Source organism: Thamnophis sirtalis, unplaced genomic scaffold, assembly GCF_051295495.1.
Source record: "Thamnophis sirtalis isolate CommonGarterSnake01/CBP01778 unplaced genomic scaffold, rThaSir2_p1.2 scaffold_2, whole genome shotgun sequence".
Taxonomy (NCBI): Eukaryota; Metazoa; Chordata; class Lepidosauria; order Squamata; family Natricidae; genus Thamnophis; species Thamnophis sirtalis.
Window position 1 is genome coordinate 62,961,202 of NW_028261382.1, and position 15,507 is coordinate 62,976,708.

At 46.4% G+C, this 15,507-nt stretch overlaps 1 protein-coding gene across 2 annotated transcripts in view; it reads right to left on the reverse strand.

Annotated features, from left to right (window-relative positions):
* The window catches only part of ULK1 (unc-51 like autophagy activating kinase 1), a 98,390-nt gene that overhangs the window by 5,919 nt on the left and 76,964 nt on the right, over positions 1 to 15,507 (reverse strand). For both annotated transcript variants that reach the window (XM_087705789.1, XM_087705790.1), the window contains 12 exons: positions 14,545 to 14,699; positions 13,249 to 13,332; positions 11,506 to 11,768; positions 9,642 to 9,826; positions 9,118 to 9,221; positions 8,818 to 8,961; positions 7,487 to 7,674; positions 4,524 to 4,702; positions 4,281 to 4,399; positions 2,220 to 2,377; positions 917 to 1,052; positions 721 to 806 (listed from right to left, as the gene is read on the reverse strand). In XM_087705789.1, coding sequence (XP_087561915.1) covers positions 751 to 806; positions 917 to 1,052; positions 2,220 to 2,377; positions 4,281 to 4,399; positions 4,524 to 4,702; positions 7,487 to 7,674; positions 8,818 to 8,961; positions 9,118 to 9,221; positions 9,642 to 9,826; positions 11,506 to 11,768; positions 13,249 to 13,332; positions 14,545 to 14,699 — 1,771 coding nt within the window. In that variant the 3' untranslated portion in view covers positions 721 to 750. The remainder of the gene's footprint in view (positions 1 to 720; positions 807 to 916; positions 1,053 to 2,219; positions 2,378 to 4,280; positions 4,400 to 4,523; positions 4,703 to 7,486; positions 7,675 to 8,817; positions 8,962 to 9,117; positions 9,222 to 9,641; positions 9,827 to 11,505; positions 11,769 to 13,248; positions 13,333 to 14,544; positions 14,700 to 15,507) is intronic.

The window sequence follows — 15,507 nt, forward strand, 5'->3', positions numbered from 1 at the left end:
GAACAGAATGGATATCCGGGAAAGATTTCCCTGCCAATATTCTGACCGAGGCTTCCCAAGAGCCTGAAGCAAACTCCTTGTCCTGACAAAAAAAACCTTTTATTAATTGACTGTGAATTCTGCTCATTCGCATCCAGCAAAGTCTTTCAAGGGAGGATTTACAGTCACAGACCTTATCTGGCTTGGAGAGCTGCCAGGCTGATATCTGCAAAACTTGGCAAGGAGTCTTGGAGAGTCAGAAACCAATTAAGCGAACTGATGGTCTCCTGCAAACTCCACTCCCCTTTCATTCCTCTTTTATTTCCTCTGGGAGGGGCCATTCAGTGTCCTCTACTTGTTACTCCCAAGTAGGCCCGTTCTTTAGCTGTTCCCTTTGTCTGGCAGCTCTGCGCATGCACACACTGGGAACAAGTTCTAGCTGTTCTTCTGCCTCACTGATGTCTGACTCTGAAGGCAGCTGATAACTGTCGGACGGCCCTGGTCCCCTCTCTGCCTCCGATGCAGAGTCCTCATCAGAGTCTTCCACAGACTCCAGGACTGGCCCATGTTCCTCCCCAACCTCCTCACTCTCTGAATCCACTGCCAGCTCTGCTGACCGCTGGTGGGCCAACAGCCAAATGGGAAACCAATAACGGCTTCCAAGAAGATGTCCCTTCTGAGACGTCTTCGAAAGGGCGGCAGGGTTTAACTCCCAAGGATTTTAGGAACCAAAACAATTACCTGTGTGGAAAAAATAAATACATCCTATTGTCATGCACAGATTCCTGTTAGCAAGCTGGACAGCCGTCGTTCAATGCACATTTTACCTAAGAAGACAGAAGGATATGAGAAATACAATTAACTGACCATCCCTAAAATGTTCAAAACTCGCAAAATGTTCACAAGTCACACAAGTCTCATTCCTGGCCCTCCTTACATTTATTGATGTTCTCAACATCTCCTTGCTCGGTGATGAAGTTCAAGAGACCTTCCATCAAGAGCAACGCTTTCTGGTATCTTTGGACACAGTCTTCTCGGTGGTGGAACATCTCATCCAAAGCAGCAGCCTGGACCTGGGAAGGAAAAACATCTTGAGGTTCTAAGGAGCTGGGTTGGCGCAGTGGTTAGAATGCAGTACTGCAGGCTGCCAGCAGTTCGGCAGTTCATGTCTCACCGGCTCAAGGTTAACTCAACCTTCCATTCTTCTGAGGTCAGAAAAATGAGGACCCAGATTGTTGGAAGCAAGAGGCTGACTCTGTAAACCGCTTAGAGAGGGCTGCAAAGCACTGTGAAGCAATATATAAGTCTAAGGGCTATGGCTATTGACTCTACCTTCCATCCTTCCAAGGTCAGTAAAATGAGGACCCAGATTGTTGGGTGCAATAGGCTACTCTGTAAACTGCTTAGAGAGGACTGTAAAGTGGTATATAACTCTAAGTGCTATTGCTAGTGCTATTTGCCTGCCTGCCTGCCTTCCTTCAGTCCCAGTGGTTAGAATGGAGCATTGCAGACTAACTCTGCCCACTCTCATCAGTTCGATCCTGACTGGCTCAAGGTTGACTCATCCTTCCGAGGTCGGCAAAATGAAGACCCAGATTGTTGGGGGGCAAGAGGCTGATTCTGCAAACTGCTTAGAGAAGGCTGTAAAGCACCGAGAAGCGGTACATGTCTAAGTGCTATTGCTATGCTCCTAATGTCAGGCCTTTTAGCCATATTCCTTTTGGATCTTTGGACTGCCACACTTTCTATTATTCTACTATGCCTTTTCTACTGTGGGAAAATGGGAGGGGGGATGGTACGGAGTTAGATGCTATGTAGCCATAACAAAATTCCTTTCTAGAAAGCCAAGGTCATCCTTTGTCTCTGCACCTCTGCACCTGACCAGAACTGGAGGGGTGGAACTGCCAGCATGGCAGTGGAAGATTGGACTATATGATGGACTTGTAGGTGTTGGGGTAGGATCATGAACTTTCAACTGGGTGAGGAAAACCGGGAGGCTTTCAGATTCGGGTTTTCCCAGATGTGCCAACGTGGCTCTCTTCATAAATTGGGACTTTGAGCAATACTTTGCCTTGGACTCTGATTTAATTTTGGGTGTTATTTGGAACCCTGACATTTAATTGCCTTAAGATCAAAACACTTGAGTTCACACCCAGAGACATATCTGAGCCCCCACTGCTGCCACCAACACCACCAACACCATCATCCTACCATGCCACACCCGGTCAGGTCTCACCTACCATCTGCACAGCGTGGCTGAAGATGAGCTTCTCCGCCGTGATGCTGTTGATGCGGTCCATGAGCTTCTGCTTGTCCATGAACCACCTCTGCAACCTTAAGTTCAGGTGATGGCACGAAGTGACGCTGCTTTTATACAGATCGTTGAGTTTTCTCACAACTACAGGAAGGACAGGAAGGAAGGAAGGAAGTCACTCACCAGAAAGGAAAATCGGTTGCACGCTTCCTGCAAGACTCCCAAGTCTTTCTTTTCTGGAATATGCCCTGAATGTCCCTGGACCGATTGCAATCAATTAACCTTGAGTACCCTATTAAGAAGGGATGCGGTGGCTCAGTGGCTAAGATGCTGAGCTTGTCGATCTTGGGGTTTTTGCCTCTTAATACGGTAAAAGGTAAAGGTTCCCCTCGCACATATGTGCTACTCGTTCCTGACTCTAGGGGGCAGTCATGTGGCCAGCATAACTCAATGCCGAAGGCGCACGGAACGCTGTTCCCTTCCCACCAAAGGTGGTTCCTATTTTCCTACTTGCATATTTTACGTGCTTTTGAACTGCTAGGTTGGGAGAAGCTGGGACAAGTCACGGGAGCTCCCTCGCTAGGGATTCAAACTGCCGACCTTTCTGATTGACAAGCTCAACGTCTTAGCCACTGAGCCAACGTCTTAGCCACTGAGCCACCGTGTCTGTTTAAGAGCACCTTTTAAGTATTTTTTCTGCCTCTTCATTCTATGTTTTATTTTACTTCTGCTTCACTTGTCTCTTTTTAAAAAGGTTGCTCCGTGCATTTTTCTTTTTAAAGCTGTTTTTTTCCCCCTGCTGAATTCTCTATTGATTTTGAATGCTTTGGAATGAAAAACCAAGTATGCATTTCTAAAAGGTGACATTAAAAGACAGGCGTCATCTCCTTCCTATGATTCCCCCTCTACCCTGAAACAACCCTTGCCAAAGAATGAGTCAACTGGCTGAGTGATGGCACATTAATGTAAGATCCTGGGCCCAACTCTGTAATTATTAAGTCGCACCCACATCAATTATCTTTAAGCCCTTAGCTTAGCACATAGCTAAGTGCTGAGAAATTCCTATCAGGTTAATTTAGGTGTTATTTTTCTTTCTCCGAGATTAGCAATCAGGATCTTGGACAAAACAACAGAACCGCATTTGCCTTTCAGAACAAACTAAATATAAAACCAAAATAGAACCGTCTCCAACTGGAAAAAGATGGGAAAGGAACAAGTATAGACCACAGGGGAGAAGATGAAAATTAGATTAGTGCCATTCCCTTTGGATGTTCTTGAAGAACTTCAAGACCAGATTATGTCACCAAACCTGGAGGTCCCAGGGATCTAGTAGATGGCTCTATTATTGAGGTGGATATACTCATTCTCAATCTGTGAGGGTTCCTTCCTTCCTTCCTCCCTCCCTCTTTCCTTGTCTTTCCTTCCTTCCTTTCCTCCTTGTCTTTCTTTCCTTCCTTCCCTTTCTTCCTTCTTTCCTTCCTTCCGCATCTTTCCTCCCTCCCTCTTTCTTTCCTTCCCTCTTTTTCTTTCCTTCCCTGTCTTTCCTCCCTCCCTTGTCTTTTCTTCTTTCCTTCCTTTCCTTCCTTGTCTTTCTTTCCTTCCTTTCCTACTTCCCTCCTTGTCTTTCCTTCTTTTCTTCCTTCCATTCCTTCTCCCCTTCCTTCCTTGTCTTTCCTTCCTTTCTTCCTTCCTCCCTTCTGCCTGAACAAGCCCTTGCAGTCTTCTTAGCGGGGTTTTTCAGAGCAGGCTTGCCACTGCCTCCTTCCTACGGCTGAAAGAAACCGACTGTCCCAAAACCATCTCACCGGCTTCGTAACTGCGAACTAGAACTCCTGCCCTCCCAGTGTCTACCCTCGTGCCTTAACCATGACAGAAATTCTGAGCGACAATAATTACTAAGATGATGGAAGACGCACCCAATTCTCCCAATGGCCAGAAGGTAAGCAAAGACAAATTCTCGCCTCTACGGCTACTTAAAACTGTCTTTGAAAGGCTTGTTGGGGAAATGAAAAATTCCTTGCACGGTTTTAGGTCCACAAATACTTACTTTGCTTGACGGTGGAAGAGAGACACAGCTTGCCTGCCCGGATCTGGTCAATGGCCATCTGAAGTCCGGCGGACAGCAATTCAGCCACTTTCAAGTACAAGACCAGCTGTTCTGCGTAGCTTCAACACAACAAAACAAGAGGTCAGTGGAGATGCAGAAGGAAACCACACCGTTGTTCGTTTACTTCCCTACCCTTGGGTTGAAGCCACAGGTTGGACCTCCCACCTGGGTGTTGCTATTTACCTCCATTCCTTGCTGAGCAAACTGATTTGGTCAGCAACGACGCTTTCCTGGAGCTGGTACTCCGAGGCCACTGAGCTGGACATCTCATTGGCACTACCTTTGATGGCGGCGAGCTCCATCACATAGTGGACAAAAGCCAATGTGAACCTCAAGCTGCACAAGATGTCCGTGTGCTCTTGCTGAAAAGGCAGAGGTGGACACAACGTTAGAAGGTTCTGTCTGCTAAAATTGTTGTCGTTGTTAGTTGCGAAGTTGTGTCCCACCCATCGTGACCCCATGGACCATGTTCCCCCAGGCCTTCCTGTCCTCTCCCATCCTCTGGAGTCCATTGAAGCTCACGCTGACTGCTTCAGTGACTCCATCCAGCCACCTCCTTCTCTGCTGTCCCCTTCTTCTTCTTTTGCCCTCCATCATTCCCAGCATGAGGCTCTTCTCCAAGGAGTCCTTCTTCCTTCTCATTAGGTCTGTTAAGATACTGAAGGTCTAACCATGTGCTTTCAAGCCAAGGTGGTGGATATTGCATGACGGCTATTTTGTCTCCCAATCAAATTTTGGAATAAGCTGAAGTGGACAACCTCAAAGTGGACAGTTTCTTTGGTTGAGGATTGGTGTAGAATTTGGATCTAGTCCGTCCTGGGAAGAAGAGACTGGCTGCAAGTCAACCAGGAAGCTTCTACAGATGAGGTTCTCCATCTATCTAGTTGAACACGATGCTTCTTCTCATCGTTCCTATCACCCATCTCCTCCCACTTATGACTGTATGACTGTAACTTTGTTGCTTGTATCCTTACGATTTATATTTATTGTTTCCTAGTATGATTTGATTGCTTACTTGTACCCTATGACTATCATTAAGTGTTGTACCTTATGATTTGTGATGTATCGTGTCTTTTATGTATACTGAGAGCATATGCACCAAAGACAAATTCCTTGTGTGTTCAATCACACATGGCCAATAAAGTATTCTATTCTATTCCTAATTCTTTATTCTATTCTTTATTCTATTCTATCCTATCCTCTATTCTATCCTGCATTCTATTCCATTCTATTCTATTCTGCATTCTATTCTGCATTCTATTCTATTCTATCCTATTCTATCCTGCATTCTATTCTATTCCATTCTATCCTATCCTGCATTCTATCCTTTCCTATCCTGTTCTGTTCTGACTGTAGAAGGAAACCAACATGGATCTTCTCCTACAATATGGGCGTCAAACTCAATTTAACTGAGGGCCGCAAACTTGAGTTTAGTTTACTTTATTGTCATTGCACCTTGTACAACGACATTAAATGCGACCTTCAGTGTACAATGACAGTTCAGGTTGTGGTGGTGAAGGAATCTTGCCTTTGACCTCGGGGTGTTTGGCCATGGCCGGGATGGGCGTGGCCAGGGGGCACGGCCAGCTCAACGTCCTTCGTCCGAGTCTCCGTTTTCATCCACGATGGCCTCCTGCAGCCCTCTGTCAGCGAAAGCGGAGCTTCCCAAGGTTTTTCGCTGGCAGAGACCTGCAGGAGGCCGTCACAGCTGAAAACGGAGCCCGGGAGGGTCGCATGTGGCTCTATTTTCGCTGGTAGAGGCACCATGGGCCGATCCGTTGTTTCCAAGGCGGCCCCGTGAGCCACATCTAAGCATTCTGTGGGTCCACAGGCCTTGAGTGACACCCCTGACCTTCATGAAGAGGTGGTATTCAGCCAGTTTGGACCCGTTTGCCTGAACCAGTAGCGGAAATCATGGGTGGGCCTGCCCACTCGCTCCAGCTCTATGTCGTCTTATTAAGGCACCTTTTTTTTTGTAAATGTGTTTTTATTTCCATTTTCATTTTGTACAGTCACATATATACTGTGCATAACCGGGGCCATATAACATTAAACAATAAACACAGCCATTCCTCTTGTCAACAATACCCCACAAAATAGAAACCCAATGTACCTCTTCGACCCTCCATACACCCTTTCTTTCGCCCCCCTCCAACTTTCCATCTTCCCTCCAACATTCCCCTCTACCCTACTTCCCCTCCCCCTCTACCACTCCTCTCTCCCAGTACACTCCCTCCCTTCCTTCTCACCCTCCCTCCATCCTCTCTCCCACCCTCTCTACCCCTCTTTCTTCTATCCCTCTACTCCTCCCTTCGATGTATTTCTACTATCTATTAATATATTCAGCTTGTCCTATTTTTACAGTGAAATTAAAGAGCAACAGTATACAAGTGCAGTCGCGTTACTTTAAAATCTAACACATACTATATATCCCCCCTCCCCCCTAACACCCCACCTCCCTTCCCCCCCCCCCCCGACTTCCCAGAGTTATTAAGGCACATTTTTGAGGCCAGGTGCATGTGCAGAAGGGGCATGCACAAAACAGGCGGGCACATGCGCGGCTAACCGGTGGTAACAAAATGCGAAACCCACCGCTGCCTGTGAGGTCTACGGTTGAGGGCAGATGAAAGCCTAAAAGTTGACCTTTTTTTACTGTTTTAAATGTGGGTTGGGGGGAATGAAACTCACACAAGTACTATTCGGTATGGAATTCGTGGTACAAATGGTGAGAGGAAAGATGCAAAGAATAAGAAAGCAATAAAGGGAGGGGAAAAAATTAAAGAATCAGAAAATAATAATTAAACCACAGAATTAATAAGAGGGCGGGGGGGGAAATGTAAGATAGATTGCCTATAAAATAGTACGGAATAAGAACTATAAGGGAGATATATCTATATAGAAGGATATAAGATGTATTATATAGAAATAAGTAGATGGAAAGAGCAATGTGAATAGAAGAAATCAAAGTATAAATAATAATAGAAGTCAATGAAAATATGTAAAAATGGACATATATAGATATATAAAGGTTTATATGTACGGATAAAAGGAGTATAATGGATATTTAACAATGTAGAAATGTTGCAAAGATGATATTTATGCTTTGAAAAATAAAAATAAATAAATAAATGAAAAAAGAAACTCACTTCCATGAGGGTCTCCTCTGGTAGCTCAGGTGCCTCAAAAGTGACGGCTCCTTCCAGGTTGGCAGCAATTGGGTCAGCCAAAGTATATCTGAGCCCTGATGGAGCTTCAAGGATTTCCCCACCGGCTCCCATAATGAAGTGGCGCCCACTGAAAGATCCTCCGGAACTAAGAGAGCTTGAGGATCCGACTAAGGGGGGGAAAAAACACCAAAAAGCAGAATATACAACACAAAACTTAGGAAGTTGAACAACCAAAGGAAAACAAAAGCCCTCAACTTCACATCTAAATGTGTGGGGTTTTTTTTTTGTTTTTTTTTAGTAAACTGTGGGAATGCCACAGCACTGATGATGTTACCTAGTTGGGTCATGAAATGTCTGCAAGAAAACAATCAAAAGCTCAGGGGCCACCAAGGATCCCACAGTCCTCCTCTTCCTCCTGCTCCCCAAACCCCACACCTTCCAAGCATTGATGATATTACCTAGTTGGATCAAGAAACATTTGCACTAAGGACCTCACAATCCTCCTCCTCCTTCTCAAACCATACTCCTTCCTGACACTGATGGGGTAACCTAGTTGGGGAATGAAACATCTGCAGGAAACCATCAAGCTCAGAGGACGCTAAGGCCTCACAGTTGAACCCTGAGCTATTGTTCACTATCAATTTCTTCATTGTACAACATAAAGAAACCGACTACAATGGTTCTATCTACTTCGTGGTTTGGTGTTGTGGCCCGCCGGCAACTAGTGGAGCTGGCAGCAGAGTTGGACAGTGAGGAGGTTGGGGAGGAACGTGGGCCAGTCCTGGGGCTGAGGAAACCTCAGACGAGGCTCTGCGTAGGAGGCAGAGAGGGAGCTAGACCGCAGTGAGGCAGAAGAACAGCTGGAGCCTGTTCCCAGTGTGCGCCTGCGCAGAGCTGCCAGAAGACAAGAACAACTAAGAAATCAGGGTCAACTTGGGAGTAAAGCCACCCCTTGGAGGTGACTGGCCCCTCCCAGAGGAAACAAAAGAGGAACGAACGGGGGGGTGGGGTGGCTTTTGCAGGAAACAATTCATTCCTTTGGTCGTTTCAAGAGTGGAAAGTTCTGTTTGTGACTATAAGAGATTCTGTGCCAAGTGTTGCCTTGCCCTGCGTTTGGACACTAGTTATCTGGCAGCTCTCCAAGCGAGATAAGGTTCGTGTTGATAAATGTTCCTCGGAAAGACTGTTTGCTAAGCCTTGCTGACTGTAAATGAAAGGAATTCACAGTCGTGTAAATAAAAGAGGTTTTGCTGGGACCAAGACTGATTCTTGATTTTTAAGGAAACCTGGGTCAGAACAGTTTGGGGTACCTGAATACATTCTGGTTCGGGTGGTTTGCGGTGGTGTTGTCCCAGCAGGAGGTGACCCAACGGTGAAGACCACTGGTGAAGGGCTTCCTGAGCCACCTTCTCTGGCCCCCGAGTGAAGGATTCCTCCACAACCCATGGAAGGAGCTAGGGAGAAAGGATGAACATCTCAACTCAAGTTTCATGGATGCAGGAGAAAAGTTTTGTAGACTAAAAGAAAGGGGGGGGGAGCGGATCAGTTGAGGACGAAACCACCCCTCCCCCAACCACGAAGACACCCCCAAATTTCTCAGTTTCCAGCACCTGTTATCTCCATGGGCTTCTCGTTGTTGAGGCTATCATTATTGCCATTTTCCCCAAAAGCAGCTTTCAGAAGCAGGTCGGTGAGGCGGCCAGTGCTGAGTGATCTGAAAAATGAGAAAATGTCATTTTAGAGACGGCCCCGCCCACATTGCCTGGTAAAACAAGTGGGAAAAATCCCATTGGGGGACAAACTCGTTTAGGGTTAGGTCTTCATGAATTTGGAGAGCATCTTCAGTTGGGGGGGGGGTAACCTTTCTGGCTGTTGTGTGAAGGATGCGAATGTGCAGCAGCACATTGGGGAAACTCATCAAAAATGAGTATCTTTTCCACCGCAGCCCATTTTGAAAGGCAAAAAAGTGCAAACCCCACCCACTTCTAGCATTGATGATGTTACCTAGTTGGGTCATGAAACATCTGCAAGGAAACAAACCAAGCTCAGAAACCTCTAAGGACCCCACATGTGACTGGGTTAGTCTGTCTGCAAGCCAACTTTGACTTTTATTTTTGCTTGTGAGGATTCCCACCTGCCTTTGGCGTCTTCCATTGGCCTCAAGCTGAGACCCCCTTGTTGGTAAGGCAAGTGTCCCATTTCTTTCAAATCTGGCAGGGTCTTGTTTCTCGTTGGCGTGATGACAACAGCTTGGTGGGCCAAGAGAGTGAACAGGTTTTGGGAGCTGGAGTTTTTACTGAATTCAAAGGGGGACCTTGCCTAGATTTTAAAAAAAAACAAAAAACAAAACCCAAACATTAAATCCCAAACATTAAAAGGAAGACGTGATCAAAATGGATAGAAATGGGACATTTAGAAAACGCAATCTGGGTTTTTTTAGGCTTCTGGTCACACCGAACATTTTTGGAACTTGTGTAAGACACCATACAACAAGGAAGATTTGCTAAGCAGCGAAAGAATTGCTCGATTGAGGTGACCCCCTCGTTCTCTTCTCCAAAAAAAACTGGTTTGGTGGAGGGATAAAGGTGGTCGATGAGAAACCAGGAGACTATGAGTTCTAGTCCTTCCTTAAAGCAAGGAAGTTGGCTAGGTGACTTTGGGGCAATCACCAGGAGATTGGGAGTTCTAGTCCTTCCTTAAGGCAAGGAAGTTGGCTGGATGACTTTGGGGCAATCACCAGGAGATTGGGAGTTCTAGTCCTTCCTTAAGGCAAGGAAGTTGGCTGGATGACTTTGGGGCAATCACCAGGAGATTGGGAGTTCTAGTCCTTCCTTAAGGCAAGGAAGTTGGCTGGGTGACTTTGGGGCAATCACCAGGAGATTGGGAGTTCTAGTCCTTCCTTAAGGCAAGGAAGTTGGCTGGGTGACTTTGGGGCAATCACCAGGAGATTGGGAGTTCTAGTCCTTCCTTAAGGCAAGGAAGTTGGCTGGATGACTTTGGGGCAATCACCAGGAGATTGGGAGTTCTAGTCCTTCCTTAAGGCAAGGAAGTTGGCTGGATGACTTTGGGGCAATTAGCAGGAGATTGGGAGTTCTAGTCCTTCCTTAAGGCAAGGAAGTTGGCTGGATGACTTTGGGGCAATCACCAGGAGATTGGGAGTTCTAGTCCTTCCTTAAGGCAAGGAAGTTGGCTGGATGACTTTGGGGCAATCACCAGGAGATTGGGAGTTCTAGTCCTTCCTTAAGGCAAGGAAGTTGGCTGGATGACTTTGGGGCAATCACCAGGAGATTGGGAGTTCTAGTCCTTCCTTAAGGCAAGGAAGTTGGCTGGATGACTTTGGGGCAATCACCAGGAGATTGGGAGTTCTAGTCCTTCCTTAAGGCAAGGAAGTTGGCTGGGTGACTTTGGGGCAATCACCAGGAGATTGGGAGTTCTAGTCCTTCCTTAAGGCAAGGAAGTTGGCTGGATGACTTTGGGGCAATCACCAGGAGATTGGGAGTTCTAGTCCTTCCTTAAGGCAAGGAAGTTGGCTGGATGACTTTGGGGCAATCACCAGGAGATTGGGAGTTCTAGTCCTTCCTTAAGGCAAGGAAGTTGGCTGGATGACTTTGGGGCAATCACCAGGAGATTGGGAGTTCTAGTCCTTCCTTAAGGCAAGGAAGTTGGCTGGATGACTTTGGGGCAATCACCAGGAGATTGGGAGTTCCAGTTCTGCCTTAGGCATGAGAACTGGCTGAACTACCTGGGCCAATCATCAGGAGACCATGAATTGTAGTCCTTCCTTAAAACATGGAAGTTGGCCGGTTGACTTTGTGGCAATCACCCGGAGACTAGGAGTTCTAGTTCCACTTTAGGCAGGAAAGTTAGCTGGGTGACTTTGGGCCAGTCCCTCTCTCTCTCTCATACGGCTGTGATTGGGGGCAGTTTAGATTGACACAACCTCCCAATTTAGAACTTTCCAATTCCACCCGAAGGGGCCCTGAGGAAGGGTGGACTACCTTGGTTGGAGAACCCAAAATGGTGGGCAAGGGAGTCCTCTGCATGAATTCGGAGAGCTTTGGAGAAGACCTGAGGGGCCGACCAGATTGAAGGCTGGATAGACGCGTGGCCTGAGCAGCTGGGATGGGGCTGAAGTGGGGGACCAGAGGATCCGAGTACTGTTTGGTGACTTTTTGCCGGCAGGAATGGAAGTCGGAGAGGTTGGGAGCGCTGTGAAGACGGTAGCCCAGTCCTCGCATAGAAGGGTCTGATCCTGAAGCATCTGAAGGGAAAAGGAATAAAACAGAAGAGGGAGTGAAGAGCAGAAAGGAAGCAAGAAACATCAAGGCCAACTATCTGGCAAGAGATTACACACACACACACACACACACACACACACACACACACACACACACACAGATAGACACAGACACAGACAGACAGACAGACAGGCATGCATACGCACGCACATACATACATACATACATACATACATACATACATATATAAACCTCCCTTTTCCAGCACCTTAAAGCTACAGGACATGAAATTAATTTTGAAGGAACCAAATTAATCTCCAAAACTGAACACTTCAACAAGAGAATAATTATGGAAGCTATCGAAATAGAGAAACACCCCCACAACATAAATAAATGTGACAATTCCTCCCACCTACCAGACTTCTGGAAACCAGCCCTAGTCAACAAATGAGCTCCACCCACCACCGAGGCCGTTACAATACAAAACAATGGACACAGAGCCAGCACTAATCTACCAATCATGATACAACCACACAACCAATCATTCCACCTACTGAAACAAAGCCAGCACTCCACACACCCCCACCAAGATTTATAGAAAGAAGGCAGTTCCGACCATGCTTTAAGCCCAAAACCCAGCCTGAAGATGGCGAGTGAGACCTCGCTGAAATGTTGCCAAGACAATCTCAATCTTACATGGGAAACGACCCAGAGAGAGAGATTGATAGATGATAGATGGATGGATGGATGGATGGATGGATGGATGGATGGATAGATGAAAGGGTGGGTGGGTGAGTAGGTCGATGGATGGATAGATGGAGACAGATGATGGATGGATAGATACAGAGAGAATGATAGATGATAAGATAGATGGATGGATGGATGGATGGATGGATGGATGGATGGATGGATGGATGGATGGATGGTGGGTGGGTGGGAGGGAGAGAGAGAGAGAGGACGGAATGATCGATACCAAGAATGATAGATAGAAGATAGATAGATAGATAGATAGATAGAGAGAGAGAGAGAGAGAGAGAGAGAGAGAGACAGATGATGGACTGATAGATACAGTGAATGATAGATGATAAATATAGATGATAGATAGATGGACGGATGGACTGACAGACAGATGAAAGATAGATAGATAGATAGATAGATAGATAGATAGATAGATAGATAGATAGATAGATGACAGAAGGATAGATACAGAGAGATAGATAGATAGATACAGAGAGAGAGAGATATAGATAGATAGATAGATAGATAGATAGATAGATAGATAGATAGATAGATAGATAGATATAGATAGATAGATAGATAGATAGATAGATAGATAGATAGATAGATAGATAGATGGATAGGATAGGATAGGATAGGATAGGATAGGATAGGATAGGATAGGATAGGATAGGATAGGATAGGATAGGATAGGATAGATAATAAGAGTGCCCAGAAAATGGAGTGGTGGAGCCGTTTCAAAGAACGATTCGACCTCAGACGTACCTGATATGGGCACCCGAGTTCTCAACTCAGCTCCGAGAGGACACGGGATGATCATCTGGTCTGACTGTTCTGGAATTGTTCCAACTTCAGGAAAAGGAAAACCAGAATGATGAGAAATCATACACTCAGAGGGGGAGAAGAGACGTGGTGGCGCAGTGGTTAGAATGCTGTACTGCAGGCTAATTCTGCTGACTGCCCACTGCCAGCAGTTCAATTCTCACTGGGGCTCAAGGTTGACTCAGCCTGCCATCCTTCTGAGGTGAGTAAAATGAGGACCCAGATTGTTGGGGCCAGAGGCTGACTCTGTAAACCACTTAGAGAGGGCTGGAAAGCACTGTGAAGCAGTATACAAGTGCTATTTCTATTGCTGTTGTCATTCCTCCCTCCCTCCCTCTTCTTTTCCCCCCTTCGCTAAACCAGGAGTAGGTGTGACCAGCAGGTGATGCATCCAGCCCACAGGCTGGGAGTTTGGCAGCCCTGTACTAAAAGATGGAGAATTTGAACCTGCAGCTCCATCTAGAGAATCTGATGTTGTGGCCTGCCAGTGGACAGCAAATCTGGCAGCAGATTCGGACAGTGAGGAGGTTGGGGAGGAAGATGGGCCAGTCCTGGAGTCTGGGGAAGGCTCTGATGAGGGCTGTGGGTCAGGGGCAGAGATGGGACCAAGACTGTCTAAAAGTTATCAGCTGCCTTTAGAGTCAGACATCAGTGAGGCAGAAGAACAGCTGGAGCCTGTTCCCAGTGTGCACATGCACAGAGTTGCCAGATGAAGGGAACAGTTGAGGAACAAGTCGACTTGGGAATAAAGCCACAGGTAGACGGTGAATGCCCCCTGCCATAGGGAATAAAGAGGAGCAAAAGGGGAGTGGAGTTTGCAGGAGACCATTAGTTCAGGTGAAGATCTGTCCCTGACTTCTTGCCAAGTAATTGCTGCTACAGCTTGGCATTTGGAAGATATTGGCCTGGCAGCTCTCCAAGCCCGATAAAGGTCTGTAGTTGTGAAATCTCATGAAAGACAGTTGGCCGGGACTTTGCTGGAGAGGAATTCACTTTAAAACTAAATAAAAGGGGTTTTATCAGGACGAGGCATTGGCTTCGTGCTTTTGGGAAGCTGAGGTCAGAACACCTGATTTGTGTTTGTGGGGACATGGAGACAAGGGATGTCCCCATGTCAGGAGAACAAATCCTGCAAAACCCAACTTATGAAAATCCATCAAACCAATGCTAGGTTCCATTAAATTCTTGGGTCTTTTTCCAGCCCTCCCAACATCCAACATACCCTTCTGGATAGCCTACCTTGAGGAGAAGGTGTGTAAGGCTTGGCACCACCAAAGGAGAACCTTCTAGGGGATGGCACTGTTCCATGCTCCCCAGCCGAAAACGGGGGGGACGGGCTGGCTTTCAGGAAGCCAAGTGGACTCGTGCTGCCAGATCGTTTGACAGGATTAGACCTAATGGAAAAGAGAAGTTGTTAGTTTCAGATTGTGCATAGCAGGAAGAGAAGAATCGACAGAGGATCACCCATTCCACCTTGCGTTGTTGACCTTCAAGTGCCATGACAAGAGAGGAGACCAAAAATTGCTGTCTTCCATCTCCATCTGGACCCTACAGCTTCTGGACATAATTGTCCCATCACTATCCCTCTTTATAGTATACACCTGCTTTTTGTATCAGGTTAAATCATGACATTCCTAAGGAAGGATACCAGCTCATTGAACCCTGCTTTTGGGAATAGAAACACACCCATAAAACATACAACGTATCTACGTAATAAAGGAGAATATTTGGAGGAGGTCTGTGGGATCCTTGGTGCTCTCTGAGCTTGGTTGTTTTCTTCCAGATGTATCATTGCCCAACTAGGTAACATCATCAGTGCTAGAAGGGAGGGGAGTTTGTGGAATGGGGAGGGGGAGGACGACAGTAGGATCCATGGTACTCTCTTGAACTTAGTAGTTTTTTCTTCCAGATGTTTCATTGCCCAAAGTAGGTAACATCAACAGTGCTAGCATTGATAGACACATAGAATAGCATTGGTGATATTACCTAGTTGGGTAATGAAATTTCTGCAAGAAAATAACCAACTTCAGAGAGCACCAAGGATCCTACAGTCCTCCACTTCCTCCTCTTCTCCTTCTCCACAAACTCCATTCCCTTCCAGCACTGATAATGTTGCCTAGTTGGTTAATGAAACGTCTGCAAGAAAAGCTAAGAGCACCAAGGACCCCACAGTCTACCTTTTCCTCTTCACCTCTCTCTGCC